General features: G+C 39.1%; 1 protein-coding gene across 7 annotated transcripts in view; it reads right to left on the bottom strand.

Annotated features, from left to right (window-relative positions):
* Nucleotides 1-16,820, bottom strand: part of DRC9 (dynein regulatory complex subunit 9) — a 54,580-nt gene that overhangs the window by 36,775 nt on the left and 985 nt on the right. For 2 of the 7 annotated variants that reach the window (XM_080656653.1, XM_080656655.1), the window contains exons 2-3: nucleotides 6,567-6,637; nucleotides 5,233-5,500 (exon numbers count right to left, since the gene is read on the bottom strand). In XM_080656653.1, the coding sequence (XP_080512779.1) occupies nucleotides 5,233-5,500; nucleotides 6,567-6,574 (276 nt within the window). In that variant the 5' untranslated portion in view covers nucleotides 6,575-6,637. Of the gene's footprint in view, nucleotides 1-1,573; nucleotides 4,617-5,232; nucleotides 5,501-6,566; nucleotides 6,638-16,274; nucleotides 16,353-16,820 lie in introns of those variants that run through there. The other 5 variants (XM_080656652.1, XM_080656654.1, XM_080656651.1 and 2 more) reach the window with 5 other exon arrangements.

Genomic DNA, 16,820 nt, shown 5'->3' with positions numbered 1-16,820 from the left:
GCATGCCCCACAGTAGGGATTGAGCCCACACAACCCAGGTATGTGCCCTGACCAGGAATCAAACTGTGACCTCTTGGTTCATAGGTCAATGCTCAATCACTAGCCACACCAGCCAAGCAAACCTTTATTATTTATACTTCTATAAAATCATAAGCAGAACCTCTGTTAAGTCAGAAAACTTTGTGGGTGAAGATCATTATTAGCCAGAATAAAACAGCTCAAAAGTTGTGTTCTTTTATTTACTGAAGTGGTGACTGCTGCTGAAGGCTGTTTATAAATTTGTGTTTTTCATTCTTTCTTAATTTCTATGATGGCAAATTACCTTTTTTTTTTTTTATGCCTGATAGTATCGTTATGTATAATAAGACTTCATCTTAACTGATTATCTTTTTTTTTGGTTTTTGTTAATGCTCACCTGAGGATATTTTTTCTATTTATTTTTTAAGAGTGGAAAGAAGGGAGGGTTTAGGGATGCGAGAGAGAGAGAGAGGATACATCGATTGGTTCTCTCCCGCATTCACCCTGACCAGGGCTGGAAATTGAACCTGAAACCCAGGTATGTGCCCTTGATGGGGAATCGAACTCAAGATTCCCCATGGGCTGAGGCTCTAACCACTGAGAACACGGGCCAGGGCTATTTTTTACTGAAGGAGACAGTAAGTAGGAAGGAAACACTAGTCTCCTCTGTACTACTTGTAACTATCTTAATTCTTGAACCAGAGTATTCTTTTACATGCATTGAAAGGCTTAGTTCTTGGGTTTCTAATCTCTGCCATTCATAAATTGATAAGGAAATTAATTTGTTATAAAATACCTATTAATATCTATTATGGTCATTTTAAAATTACCCCCAAACTCATAGAATTTTAGCATTGGAAGGGACCATATAGATCATTTACTTAAAACTCCATCACAATTTACAAATGAAAAAACTAAGACCAAGAAAGTGAAATGAATTGTTCACAGCACACAACTAAACTGCAAAGGTTTCCTTGACTCCAAATCCAGTGTTCTATTAAAATCCTGTGTAAATTTTTTTTTTAAATATATTTTATTGATGTTTTACAGAGAGGAAGGGAGAGGGATAGAGAGTTAGAAACATCGATGAGAGAGAAACATCGATCAGCTGCCTCCTGCACACCTCCCACTGGGGACGTGCCCGCAACCAAGATACATGCCCCTGACCGGAATCGAACCCGGGACCCTTCAGTCCGCAGGCCGACCGGTTTCGGCCTGTGTAAATTTTTTTAAAAAATATGTTTTTATTAACTTCAGAGAGGGAGAGACAGAAACATCAATGATGAGAATCATTGGTTGGCTGCCTCCTGCAAGCCCCCTACTGAGGATGGAGCCCGCAACCCAGGCATGAGCCCTTGACCTGAATCGAACCCGGGACCCTTCAGTCCACAGGCCAACACTCTATCCACTGAGCCAAACCAGTTAGGGCTAAACTTTTAAACTTTATTTCATTTTATCTTTTAAGTCTTTATTGTTGAAAGTATTACATATGTCCCCCTTCCCCACCTCCCATTAACCCCAACTAGCCGCCCTCCCCACCCCCACTCCAGGCCTTCACCACTCTATTGTCCATGTCCATGGACAATATGCTTATATGAAAAGTTTTAAACTTTAAAAAAAGCTTTACAAACCCAGATTATACATATAATAATTTTTAAATTATAAGGAGCAATTAAAGGGAACTTTATCTAGTCACAATAAATATGGACTTCTTTTTCAGTTAGACATAGAAAGCAATTTACCTTCTCATTATGTAGCAATTTTATTCTTCTTTTTGTATTTATTGATTTGAGAGAAAGAAACATTGATTTGTTGTTCCACTTATTGATGCATTCATTGGTTGCTCCTTGTATGTGCCCTGACCCAGGATCAAACCCGCAACCTTGGCATGTTGGGACCATGCTCTAACCAACTGAGCTACCTGGCCAGGGCTTAAAGCAATTTTCATTTGTCAGAAATAAGAATATATTGTGTACAAAAAAAAAATACGAAGAATATATTTTGTACAAATTATATAATGTTAATTTTGCTAAACTTAATGAAGATGTATGTGGATTATTTTTTGTTTGGAATCATTACTAACTTTATTTGTTGCTCTTTATAGACATTGGTCCACTTCCACATGGGAAATAGGGAGCATCTATTTACACTTAATATTCTATAATGATACAAACTACAGTTACTGAAAAAGATTTTTTTAACGTTTGTTTTTTTAATACTCAACCGAGGATATGCTTTCTTATTGATTTTAGAAAGAGAGGAAGGGAGTGGGAGACAGAGAGGAACATCAATTCAAGAAAGAAACATTGGCCGAAACCGGTTTGGCTCAGTGGATAGAGCGTCGGCCTGCAGACTGAAGGGTCCTGGGTTCGATTCCGGTCAAGGGCATGTACCTTGGTTGCGGGCACATCCCCAGTGGGAGGTGTGCAGGAGGCAGCTGATCGATGTTTCTCTCTCATCGATGTTTCTAGCTCTCTATCCCTCTCCCTTCCTCTCTGTAAAATGTCAATAAAATATATTAAAAAAAAAAAAAAAAGAAACGAAACATTGACTGGCTGCCTCTTGCACACACCGCAACAGGGGTTTGAACTTGCAACCCGGGTATGTGCCCTGACCAGTAATTGAATCTGAAATCTTTCGGTGTACCAAACGATGCTCCAACCGAGCCACACTGGCTAGCAAACTAAAAGACTATATATTCATGGCCGAAGATGTTCCCTCAATATGTTTTTGTGTGTATAACTACAAGTATTTATAACTCCACAAAGCTAGTTTCTTCTTAGATCACTGAGTATTTTTAATATCCACATTAGACCAAATGTGGATCACCAAATTTTCAGAGTAAGTTAAGAAACAGCTATCCTCTGTCAATCAGATGCAGTTCCAAATCTAAGTGACTGTACATGCCCTTTCATAGTTTAGGGCTGCTCTAAAGTTTAAAACCTTTTCTCTTGCTTCAGAAATATTAACATCAAAATAAGCCATTGCTTATAGTATATAACAACCCAAATATAACTTTCATCTATCGTGTGTAAGGAAGTTGAGCATTTAAAAGTTTCTCTAATAAATCCAGTGCTTTTTCTCAACATAAATTACACAAACTATTCTAAATGTTTTACATTTATTTCAGTGCATTATATTCAAATACTAAATGGGATGCAATTATAATTAATAATATTTGAGCATATTATGAAATCTATCACACAAATCAATTCATGTCAATATACTTTACTCTAAAACAACTTCACAGGTACACACAAAATAGACAACAAAGTTTGCTTTTTTAAAAAAATTTAAAGTATACTATCTACTTTAAATTACACTAATTTATTTTCACAAAACAGCCAATTTCCAAACCCCTTTTGTAATTTTGGCATAAAGAAAGTTCAATCCACTCGAATCTTCTGGTTTGTCATCCTATAAATGATGCTATCATATCCAGGATCCATGTTCCAAATATTGTAAGAGGTGATAATCACAGCCAAGGCCAAGGAGATCGTTACCCAAAGTATCATGTTGAAAACCACTGCATACTCAAAATTATACTTATATGCAAGGTTATAGGGACTCGATGGATTCTTCTCTTGTTTTGTCTCAAGGATAGTCCTTGTCTTCCTCACAAGTGATGTGTCGTATGATCTGACAGTCACTAGCTCTACCACTGCATTCCCATCATAAAGACTATACATGCCATCTGCAAACTTTTGCAGAGCATCAACAAGGACCTTAGAAGCATCTCTGAATTGCTCAGAATCTTCTCCGTAATGTTTCCCAATTTCATCCAAACCTGCCAGTTCCAGTGAATATATATCAGGAGAATGATCCTTGGCTAGATGCTTATGTCGAGACAGCAAACTTGAAATATCACACAGAACTTGCAGTTCAGAAAGAAAGAGCAGATCAACTTCATTGTTACTACTCAGAGAATTGAGGGGAAATGAATTAAGAACAGAGTTTTCTTGAAACAGGCGATTGCGGAGCTGTCCTAACGTTACTGAAAGATCTTCAAAAACTGAGTTGGCCTTCCCCACCATATACACTCTTTCCTCACTGGGAGCCAAATGCAAAACTACAGGAGTTTCTTGAGAAAAGAAGGAATGAATGGAATTTGCAACACTGTCAAGACTAAAAGGAACTGCATTCTCCAAAGGGTAGGAAATGACACTGCCTGGGGGTAGAGCGAGTTTGTCCACTCCCTTCACTATCACCATAACAGTAGCCTGAGGACGATGGAATAGGTTACCCACAGCAAGTCCAGGCCAAGAAAGTTCTTCTTCCACAGAGAAGCCCATGGCTAATGCAGCCACGTCTGGGATTCGCTCTCCTGGTATAGACCAATTTCCATTGCGGAAAACAACATACTCTGGTGATCTTAATATACTAAACTCATTCCCCAAAACACCCGCCACCAAGGACAGAAGCATGACGAGCAGGGCCATGGTTCCCCGCTGGCCACAGCAGTGCAGGGCAACATGCAGGGAAGGTGAGTGATCACCGCAGTGCCAGGGGGTGACGCGTTCCAGCTGGTCCTGACTCCCTGAGACTGCCCCATCGTTGCCTCCACTGGGACAGCTGCTGCTTTCTCCACCAATCGCCAGCTACCAATAAATATGTATTTGTATTTAAAATTTTTATTGTATATGTACAACCTAAGTTATTAAAATTAACAAGAGTTAAATAACTTATAAATCTTTTGTACACTACCACGTTGAATTTTTTGATAACTAAATACGTGCTTTGAGTAGTCCACAGCATCACTGAAAATGTAATGACTGACACAATAATGTGGCAGATATTCAGAAGGGCAGATTACAATATATTCTGAAATGACAACCAAGTCATTTTAAATGATTAAAGCAATGTTTAGAGGGTCCAGCAGTTGAATTTCCTCCACCTAGTGTTCAGTTAGCTTTTAGCAGCTGAGATATATAAATGGGACAACTCAGTAATTTGTCTGATCTCAGTGCACATACTGTACTTATACCTATTTAACTACAGGCCTTTTGAATAATGCCAGCATACTGGAAGAAAAGGATATTCTGGCTGGTAATGAACCTTGAGATATGGCTATTTCACTCCAACTGAGAGTCCGTATTTCAGGTTATTATTATAGCCCTTATCGGAGAAAAAGATGCTACTTCCCATATTAAATGTAATGACATAGACACTGTAAATGGAGAAATAAAAAGAAAAAATAGATTCAATGACATATACCATGGTGCTGCTTTGTCTTCTTTCGTACGGAACTGGCATGATATAGTTTAGAATAGAGAGCTGGTCTGTGGTGTCTTCGAGAACAGCACAGATCCTCAGTACATCTAGAATGGAGAGTGCCTCTATGATTTCTGGGATGACTTCTACGTCTGCTTCTTGAGCTGCTTCTTCTTCTTCTACTACTACACTAGGTGGTTTGCCTGTCACTGACACCGTCACCTCAGGTTGCCAAGTTTTTGAAGAAAGATTTGAGGCTTCCAGCTCGCTTCTATAGAAAAAATAAAGAAAAAAAGTAAGTCAGCCACCAAATGTTTTAAAGTTAAACTCAAAAGCACAGGTAGCATGTAGATTGGCTCCTATGAAGTCTATATTGTCCTATAACCAAGGTGAACAAAAGTAGTTTTGCACGTGATTCTGCTAAATACCTCAGTAACACTTTAACCAACTATAAGCAAGCAACTTAGTGTTTAACAAAGTTATACGGTCCATGCAATTTGGCTATGCTTAACCAATTTGAATTAACTTTTTTTCTAGCAACATCTTTAGATGCTACAAACCAAAAGTGCCTCATGATTAGTGAAAAACAGAATGTGGTAGCCAGTTTCCAAGGTGGCCCATGTTTCTCACCTTCATGCCCTTTTGTAATCCCCCCACATTGAATAGTACTAACTAACCTATGTAACTAAAAGAATATTGTGGGGTCCAAGGCTAGGTTATAAAAGGCTAGGTGCAGGCAGGTGCAGGCCCTGGCCCAGTAGCTCAGTTGGTTAGAGCATCCTCCCGATACACCAAGGTTGCAGTTTGATCCCTGGTTAGGGCACATACAAAAATCAACCAATGAATGCATAAATAAGTGGGAAAACAAATCAATGTTTTTCTCTCTCTAAAATCAATAAAAGACGTTGCAGCTTCTCCCATGTGCTCTTGTATCTCTCACACTGTGGAAAACCAGCTGCCTTGACATGGAGACACTTAAGCGGCTCTGTGGATAGGTTCATGAGGGTGAGGAACTAAGGCCTCCTGCCAACAGCCAGCATCAACATGCCAGCCCTATAAATGAGACATCCTGGGAGAGGATCCTCCAGCCTCAGTCAAGTCTTCAGATGACTGCAGGATTGGCTAACTTCAACCTTTTGAGGGACCCCAACCTAGAACCATCCAGCTCCAAAATTCCTGACCCACAAAAACTGTGTGAAATAATGTTTATATTTTAAGTAGATAAGTTTTGGAGTAATTTGTTACATAACAACAGATAAATAATCCACAGAAATTTTATGTAAGGGACAATTTAAATAAATAAATACACACAAAATAAACTGAAATTTTGAACATACGCTTCCATTCTTCTTAAGTTAGCTTTGTTAACTTCCAAGGTACATGTATAATCTCACAAAAATGAAGTCAGCTAAAATGGGAAGAAAACATTGAGGTTAGTTTGAGTATTGAATGACATTTAAGTTTTTTCTATGCTCTTCCATTCCGAGAAAATTAAAGAATTATAAGAGCTGTAGTTTATCCCATCTTTTTGCTATTATAAGTTTTAGAGATGGAAGAACCATCATGTGGTGCAGATCTACTAGGTCACCAGCTTAATTATCAACAGGTAAATACAATCTTTGAGTCTCTTAAGGTAAATTAATATCCAACATGGTTTTCATACTTTTTATTATATTCTGATTTTTTAATTGGTAATCTCTATAAAATAGATTTACTTTTCTGTTACCCTGATTACTAAAATATTTAATTAATCTTTCCTCTGACCTGTCAGACAGCAGAGTTGATTCCATCTGGACTTAAAGAACACTCGAGACTACACTTAAAAAAATTTTATTTATCCTAAAAATCACAGCTACCAAGATGTTAACCCTCCTCGGTAAACCAGAGTCCTTTCTGCTTAAAAGAGCTTTAAATTTTCTATGGAGAATTTTGCTCTATAGTGAATGAATAGTGAATGGTAAGTGTCCAGTGTGGTTTTCACACAAAAAGTGATCCTAAGAAGGGTGGTACAAATGCCTCACACAACAAAAATCTCGTATGCAAAAATTCTAACATATGAATCAGAATGTTTATGTAAATTTTGAAACAACCATACTCAAAACTAGCCAAATTTTCTGGTGCAAGGGCAGTCTTAGGAGGAAGTAGCATGGTGTTAATAAGATTTTGTTCTTTTGTTGTGTTATTTATTTTTCCATTTTTTTCAACTTGGGGCCTAGGTCCATGTGCTTCATATAGGTAAGATAGAGCTATGCTTATACAGTATCCAGTACTTTTGTTCTGTTCTAGCTTCTCATTCCTCAGTGATAGAAACCCAGGAGTCATTCCTGCTTCCTCCTTCATCTTGACATCAGCATCCTCCAATCTAAAACACACCAAGTCCTGTGAATTTTACATAATATTTCCATATTCTCTAACACCATGCTAGACCATGTTGTTTCTTGCTTGAACTACCCTAACTGCCTCCAAATTGGAAGTGGTCTTTTTTATTTAATATACTTTTAATTGATTACTAGAGCGAGGGAGAAGTAAACATCGATGAGAGAGAACCATCAACTGGCGGCCTCTGCATGCCCCCTACTGGAGATTGGGCCCACAATCTGGGCAATGTGCCCTGACCAGGGATCAAACCAGTGACCTCTTGGTTCCTGAATCCCTCTTGGTTTCTGGGTCAATGCTCAACCACTGAGCCACACCAGCCAGGCCGGAAATGATCTTTCTCTATATATTCAAAATATATTTTATTGATTTTGGAGAGGGAGGGTGAGGGAGAAAAAGAAACACCAATAGGGAGGGAATAATGGCGGCGGAATAGACAGACGTGTTCCGAGCCTTGTCCCGGAGCAGAAAGAAAGAACAGCTGAGGGTCGCACAAGGAGTGTTTGTTGGCCGGTTGGGAGACAGCTGAATTCCAGAAGGAGGTGGGGGACTGCTGAACGGGGTTCCCCTGACCTGGCAGCACCAACTGCGGCTGGGTCCCCTCCCGGAGCTGCGGGCTTGGACGCGGAGTCTGCGCCATCTTGATCCGGAAAGTGGAGCTTATCTGAAGCCTGAGAATCCACAACTGCGGCACCCCAGGAACAGCTGCGAGCCCCAGAACAACGCTCCCCAACTGGCGCAAGCACACGGGTTCAGAGGAGCTCTACACTCCACCACGGAAAGGTCAGATTTCGCCTGGGATAAGGTGAGGTCTCTGGTCCCGGAGGGAGAGAGGAACGCGCGTTTTGCGGGAGCTGGAGGACCAGGGAAGTCTGTGCCTAGAAAAATCCGTGGCTGTAGGGGCTGGCGTGATCTGTGATTGTGGAAGGGGGTCCTCAGAGCTGCTAAGAGAAGGGCACTCTAAAAAGCAACCCATTTTGATCTGAAGAGCAGGTTCACCCTAAGAATTTCAGGCAGTCCAGACTTACGCGCAGCCCCTGCGTTCCCTGGGTGCCTGGGCTTACGCGGAGTCCCGGAGTTCGCACAACTGAGCTTTTTCCTCTTGAAATTCTTGCCTCTGATTACTAAGCCCAATACATAGGATCACCCAGTTGGGGACACCCTGGGAGACTGCAGGGGAAGGTTGTTTTTCTGGAACCTGGGGATCGGAGCTGGGCGTGACCATCAGAGAGTCAGCTCTGAGGCAGACCACTCCCACAGGCCAGTGGCGAGTGCGGGAAAGAAGGCTCTAACACTGCCTAGAGAGGCCATAGATAGACCCGGAAGTTAATCCAGAAACACTGCCACCCAGGGGCTGAATCACAAATTGACTCTTGTGTAATCAAAAATAAAGGAATACGAGAAATTAAGACACACCGCCTGCTTAAAATCAGGACTGGCTTACAACACCGAAGAGCAGTGGATCGCAGGGAACTGCAATACTGTCTGGACTGAGAAACAGGCGTGCCAAACAGAAAAACAGAGGAAGTGAATGACCTTCACTACTTCACATTTTATTTTTACCTTTTATTTTTTTATTTTTTTTTTTATTCTTTTTTATTTTCATTTTTTGCATCTTTTAATCAAGAAACTTTTTTTTCTCTTTTTTCATCACTTGATTTTACCTTTTTAATTATTACATTTTTATTTTCAATCCGTATTATTACTACTGCTATTTTATCTTTTTTTTTTTTTTTTTTTTTTTAAGTGTCATTTTATTTTCTCTTCATTTTATTTTGGGATTAGGGTTCTACATTCTATTTCTATCTTTCCTTTAGCATCGTTTTACTCTATCTCACCTCTACCTTTAGGCCATCACTCTCCTCCTAACCTCCCCCTTTTCAGTGTCCTGTTTATCTTACCCTTTTACTGCTTTAGATTCTCCCTATTCTTTCTGTTTACCCCTTGTTAAAATTTCACCCTACTTACATATCTAATCTCCAATCCCCTGCTCCAAGTCCACATACACCTCTCCCTTCGCTGTCTGAGCTATCCATAAACTTGTCCTTCTCTCTGTCCCTTTGTTGTTGTTTGCTTGAATGTAGATTATATCCAATTTTTATGCTTTTTTGTGAGATTGTTTTGCTTATTCTTCTTTTGTTTATTTTTTTGTTTGTTTTGTGCTTCAGCTTTCCCTTGCCTCACTCCATATTAGTTGGTGTTGTAGTTTGTACTAATCCCCAGGCACTTGTTGCTGGCATTTGCTGGGATTAGTGATTGTTCTATTGGAGTTTTATCCCCAATATATATAGTCTGTTCCCCTATCTCTCTTAGTCACTTTCTTGTCTCTCTTACTTTTTTTTTTTCTTTTTTTTCTTCTCTTTACTTTCCCTTTTCCCAATTTCATTTTCACACTCCTTTTTTCTTTCTTTCTTTCTTTCTTTCTTTTTTCCTCTTCTTCTTTCTCTCCTATCACCTAATTTGCCTTTTTCTGGTGGTCACCTTTATTGGAGGTTATTAATATCGTGAATACATTCCTGTTCAGTGCCTTGTGAGTTGTACCTGGTAGTGCTGTATTTTGTGCCTTTAAATCAACCCAGGAGAGAGAGAACTACATAACCAGACACCCAGAGAAGAGAGACCATGGGGAGACAAAGAGGCAGCCCGCATATGAAAGAAAAGCAGGCATCACCAGAAAAGGAAGTAAACGAAATGGAGGCAAGCAACCTTCCAGAAAAAGAATTCAGAGAAATGGTCATAAGGTGGCTGAAAAGAATGGAAGACAAATTCGACAATATGAGCAAGAACCAAGAGGAAATGAAGAAGAACCAAGAAGAAATGAAAAATGACATCGCTGCTGTAAAGAACTCAATAGAAAGCATCAAGAGTAGACTAGAAGAAGCAGAGGACCGCATCAGTGAGCTAGAAGACAAGATGGAAAAAAATACCCAAGAAAAGCAACTTCTAGAAAAAAAAATTAAAAGGCAAGAGGAGAGTCTAAGGGAACTTTGGGACAACACGAAACAAAACAACATCCGCATAATAGGGGTTCCAGAAGGAAAGGAAGCTGAGCAAGGAATAGAAAACCTCTTTGAAGAAATAATGACAGAAAATTTCCCAGATATAGGGAAGAAAAAACACACACAAATCCAAGAAGCTCACAGAGTCCCAAGCAAAATGAATCCCAAAAGACCGACGCCAAGGCACATTATAATTAAATTGGCAAACAACAACGACAAAGTAAGAATCTTAAAAGCAGCAAGAGAGAGACAGAAAGTTACATACAAAGGAACCCCCATCAGACTAGCAACTGATTTCTCAACAGAAACTCATCAGGCCAGAAGGGAATGGAATGAAATATACAAAGTCATGCAAAGGAAGGGTCTGAATCCAAGAATACTGTACCCAGCAAGGCTGTCAATCAAAATTGAAGGTGAAATCAGGAGCTTCACAGACAAAAAAGGACTAAGGGAATTTATTACCACCAAACCAGCAATGCAAGAAATGCTAAAGGGTCTGCTGTAAAAAAAAAAGAAATAGGAAGTGAAGAAGTAACACAGGGGTAAAGAATAGGAATGGCGACAAATAAGTACCTATCAATAATAACTTTAAATGTAAATGGATTAAATGCCCCAATCAAAAGACATAGGGTAACGGATTGGATAAGAAAACACGACCCATATATCTGCTGTCTACAAGAAACCCACCTCAGAAAAAAAGACGCACACAGACTGAGGGTGAAGGGATGGAAAAAGGTTTTCCAGGCAAATGGAACTGAAAAAAAAGCTGGGGTAGCAATACTTATTTCTGACAAATTAGATCTCAAACTGAAGGACATAACAAGAGATAAGGAAGGCCATTTCATAATACTAAAGGGAGCAATCCAACAAGAAGAAATAACTCTGGTAAACATATATGCACCCAATACAGGAGCACCCAAATACATAAAAAAACTCCTGGAGGATATCAAGGGAGAGATTGACAGCAATACAATCATAGTAGGAGACTTTAATACCCCACTATCACCATTGGACAAATCCTCTAAACAAAACATCAGCAAAGAAACATCAATCCTAAATGACTCACTAGACCAGATGGAATTAATTGACATCTTCAGAACATTTCACCCCAAAGCCACAGAATATACATTCTTCTCAAGTGCACATGGGTCATTTTCAAAGATAGACCATATGTTGGGACACAGGCAAAGTCTCTTCAAATTCAAGAAGATAGAAATCATATCAAGCATCTTCTCAGACCACAGTGGCATAAAACTGGAAATCAACTACAATAAAAACAACCCAAAGAAATCAAACACATGGAGACTAAACAGCATGCTATTAAACCATGACTGGGTTACCAGAGAGATCAAAGAAGAAATAAAAAACATCATGACAACAAATGACAATGAAAACACTACAATCCAAAATCTATGGGACACAGCGAAAGCAGTCTTGAGAGGGAAGTTCATAGCTCTACAAGCCTACTGCAAAAAACAAGAAACAGGGGTAATAAATTACCTAACCCAACAACTCAAAGAGTTAGAAAAAGAGCAACAAGAAAAGCCCAGTGTAAGCAGAAGGAAGGAAATAATAAAGATCAGAGCACAGATAAACGACATAGAGACCAAAGAAACAATTCAAAAGATCAACAAGACCAAGAGCTGGTTCTTTGAAAGGATAAACAAGATTGATGAACCTCTAGCCAGGCTCACCAAGAAGCAAAGAGAGAGGACCCAAATAAACAAGATCAGAAATGAAAGAGGTGAAATAACAACAGATCCCGCTGAAATACAAAGGATTGTTAAAAAATACTACGAACAACTCTATTCCAACAAACTGGACAACCTGGAGGAAATGGACATATTCCTAGAAAAATATAACCTTCCAAAACTCAATCAGGAAGAATCTAAACAGCTCAACATGCCAGTAACTATGGAAGAAATTGAAGCAGTCATCAAAGAGCTTCCGGCAAACAAAAGCCCGGGGCCAGACGGCTTCACAGGAGAGTTCTACCAAACATTCAAGGAAGAACTAAAACCTATCCTCCTCAGACTATTCCAAAAAATTCAAGAGGAAGGAACACTTCCAAGCTCCTTCTATGAAGCCAGCATCACCCTAATACCAAAACCAGATAAAGACAACACAATGAAGGAGAATTACAGGCCAATATCCCTCATGAATGTAGATGCCAAAATCCTCAATAAAATTCTAGCAAATAGGATCCAGCAGTACATCAGAAAGATCATACACCATGACCAAGTAGGATTTATCCCAGGAATGCAAGGATGGTTCAATATCCGCAAATCAATAAATGTGATACATCACATAAACAAATTGAGAGATAAAAATCACATAGTCATATCAATTGATGCAGAAAAAGCATTTGACAAAATCCAACACCCTTTCTTGATAAAAACTCTCAACAAGGTGGGAATAGAAGGATCATACCTCAACATAATAAAAGCTATATATGATAAACCCACAGCTAACATCATACTCAATGGGCAAAAACTAAAACCATTTCCCCTAAGAACAGGAACAAGACAGGGATGCCCACTCTCACCACTCCTGTTTGACATAGTACTGGAAGTATTAGCCACTGCAATTAGACAAGAAGAAGAAATAAAAGGCATCCAAATTGGAAAAGAAGAAGTAAAGCTGTCCTTATTTGCAGATGACATGATATTGTACATAAAAAACCCGAAAGACTCCATAAAAAAACTAACAGACTTAATAAATGAATTCGGCAATGTAGCAGGATACAAAATTAATGCCAAGAAATCTATGGCATTTCTATACACCAACAATGAACTTACAGAAAGAGAGACTAAAAAAGCAATCCCATTTTCCATTGCACCAAAAAAATTAAGATACTTAGGAATAAACCTAACCAAGGAGGTAAAAGACCTATATGCGGAAAACTACAGGACACTGAAAAAAGAGATAGAGGAAGATGTAAACAGATGGAAGAACATACCATGTTCATGGATTGGTAGAATCAACATCATTAAAATGTCCATACTACCCAAAGCAATCTATAGATTCAATGCACTCCCCATTAAAATACCAACGGCGTATTTCACAGACCTAGAAAGAACTCTCCAAAAATTCATCTGGAATAAAAAAAGACCCCGAATAGCCACAGCAATCCTGAGAAAGAAGAATAAAGTAGGAGGGATCTCAATACCAGATTTCAAGCTGTATTACAAAGCCACTGTCCTCAAAACAGCCTGGTACTGGCACAAGAACAGACATATAGATCAATGGAACAGAATAGAGAATCCAGATATCGACCCAAACCAATATGCGCATTTAATATTTGACAAAGGAGGCATGAGCATACAATGGAGTCAAGACAGTCTCTTTAATAAATGGTGTTGGGAAAATTGGACAGATACATGCAAAAAAATGAAACTAGATCACCAACTTACACCATACACAAAAATAAACTCAAAATGGGTACAGGACTTAAATATAAGACGGGAAACCATAAAAATACTAGAGGAATCCACAGGCAGCAAAATCTCAGACATATGCCAAAAGAACTTTTTCAGTGATACTGCCCCTAGGGCAATGGAAGCCAAACAGAAAATAAACAAATGGGACTACATCAAAATAAAAAGCTTTTGCACAGCAAAAGAAACCATCAACAAAACAACAAGAAAGACCACTGTATGGGAGAACATATTTGCAAATGGTATCACTGATAAAGGTTTAATTTCCAACATCTACAGGCAGCTTATACAACTTAATAAAAGGAAGATAAAGGATCCAATAAAAAAATGGGCAACGGACCTAAACAGAATCTTTTCGAAAGAAGACAGAAGGAAGGCCAAGAGACACATGAAAACATGCTCAAAGTCACTAATTATCCGAGAGATGCAAATCAAAACAACAATGCGATACCATCTCACACCTGTCAGAATGGCTATCATCAACAAATCAACAAACGACAAGTGTTGGCGAGGATGCGGAGAAAAAGGAACCCTCGTGCACTGCTGGTGGGAATGCAGACTGGTGCAGCCACTGTGGAGAACAGTATGGAGTTTCCTCAAAAAACTGAAAATGGAACTCCCATTTGACCCAGTAATCCCACTCCTAGGAATATATCCTAAGAAACCAGAAACACCAATCAGAAAGGATATATGCACCCCTATGTTCATAGCAGCACAATTTACAATAGCTAAGATTTGGAAACAGCCTAAATGCCCATCAGCAGATGACTGGATCAGAAAACTATGGTACATCTACACAATGGAATACTATGCTGCCGTAAAAAAGAAGGAATTACTACCATTTGTAGGCACTTGGATGGAATTAGAGAACATTATGCTAAGTGAAATAAGCCAGTCAATGAAAGAAAAATACCACATGATCCCACTCATTTGGGGACAATGAAAAACATTATAAACTGATGAACAAAAAAATAGTTACAGAGGCAGTAAAGCATCAAACAGACTGTCAAATTACAGTGGTAAGGTTAGGGAGAGGTGGGGGAAATAAGAGATCAACTGAAGGACTTATATGCATGTATATAAGTGTAAGCAACGGATACAAAACATTGGGGGGTGAGGGCATGTATGGGAGTGGGGTGGGAGTGGGGGGGCAATGGTAAGATATGTACACATATAATACCTTAATAAAAATTTGAAAAAAAAAAAAAAAAAAAAAAAAAAAAGAAACACCAATAATGAGAGAGAATCATTGATTGGCTGCCAGTTGGGCTGGAAGTGATCTTTTTAAAATGAGAGATCTTTTAAAATTGAAAATCTGATCATAAGTGAAGACGGGGGTAGGTGAGTGGGTGGGAAGAGATGAACCAAAGAACTTATATGTATAACCCATGGGCACAGACAATAAACAGTTTGGTGAAGGCCTGGGGCAAGGGAGGAGGGTGCGGGCTAGAAGATGTCAAAAGAGAAAAAAAGGGGACATAGGTAATATTTTTAATAACAAAGATAATAAAAAAAAATCCTGATCATGTCCCATCCATGGTTTCCCTTTGCCTTAGGACAGTGGTCGGCAAACTCATTAGTCAACAGAGCCAAATATCAACAGTACAACAATTGAAATTTCTTTTGAGAGCCAAATTTTTTAAACTTTAACTTTTTCTAACACCACTTCTTCAAAATAGACTCGCCTAGGCCGTGGTATTTTGTGGAAAAGCCACACTCACAGGGCCAAAGAGCCACATGTGGCTCGCCAGCCGAGGTTTGCTGACCGCTGCCTTAGGAAAAAAAATAAAATTCTTAACTTTGCCTCTAAGGCCTTCATGATCTGTTCTTTTCCATATCTATCTGGCACTGTCTTTTTTTTTTTTCCTCTCATCTTATAAAGTCCTGTCAGGTAGCAGTTTAAATTAGTGCCATTTTGCTAGGTATCTGCCTTTTGCCCCTCTAAATTCAATCTCCATCATTTCCTGTGCCCTGAGATTCTGATCCACATGGAGTGCATCATGCATCAGTGGGAAATTTCAAAAGAGATCCAAAGAGTAGGATTGTAAGGTCCCGTTTTATTCCCCCAGCTTCCGCTCTTCCAGACCACCATTAGTTGGTTGTTTCTCTATCAAAGGCCATGGCTCCTGTCAGGCAATCCTCTCCTTATTGCTCTCTCTTGGGGGCTCAAGTAACTTCTTCCCCATGTGCCTGGAGAATGCATTATCCCTTATAGTTTCACTCTTGCCGACACCTTTGTAAGCAGACTTCTTATTAAATTCTCTTCAACTCTGCCAATCCTTTCTTTCCAGGACAACAGTGACACAATGACCTACAATGACACACATACATTTTATATACAGTATATATGTAAATACACATACATGCAAATAACAAAAAAAGTTTTATAAAATAATTTACCTGCAACATTTGTGATACATTCTGATATTTTTTATTCTATTGCATGTGCCTTAGATCAGGATTATAATCAAGATCTAATGGGTGATCACCTGCAGTTTGAAAAATGCCTTGACTGACACTTCTGCAAGTGACACCTTCCCTTACTCATCCATCAGGCTGGATCACGATTCCTCTGTGCAAGCACGGATTGACTGCACTTTTATTTTTCTGCAGAGCTCTCGTCACACTTTGTAATGTTTATGTCCGTTTCCCCCACTAGACTGTTAAGTTCCATGAGATCAGGAACCCTGACATGGAGGCTCACTATTGTATCCTAAGTTTCAGGCACTATGTTCAATAAATATTTGTAGAATGAATGAACAAAGGAATCAAACTCACA

This window comes from Plecotus auritus, assembly GCF_963455305.1.
Source record: "Plecotus auritus genome assembly, chromosome: 2".
Lineage (NCBI taxonomy): Eukaryota > Metazoa > Chordata > Mammalia > Chiroptera > Vespertilionidae > Plecotus > Plecotus auritus.
The sequence above is the reverse complement of the archived record's forward strand: the minus strand, read 5'-3'. Positions and strand labels throughout refer to the sequence as shown.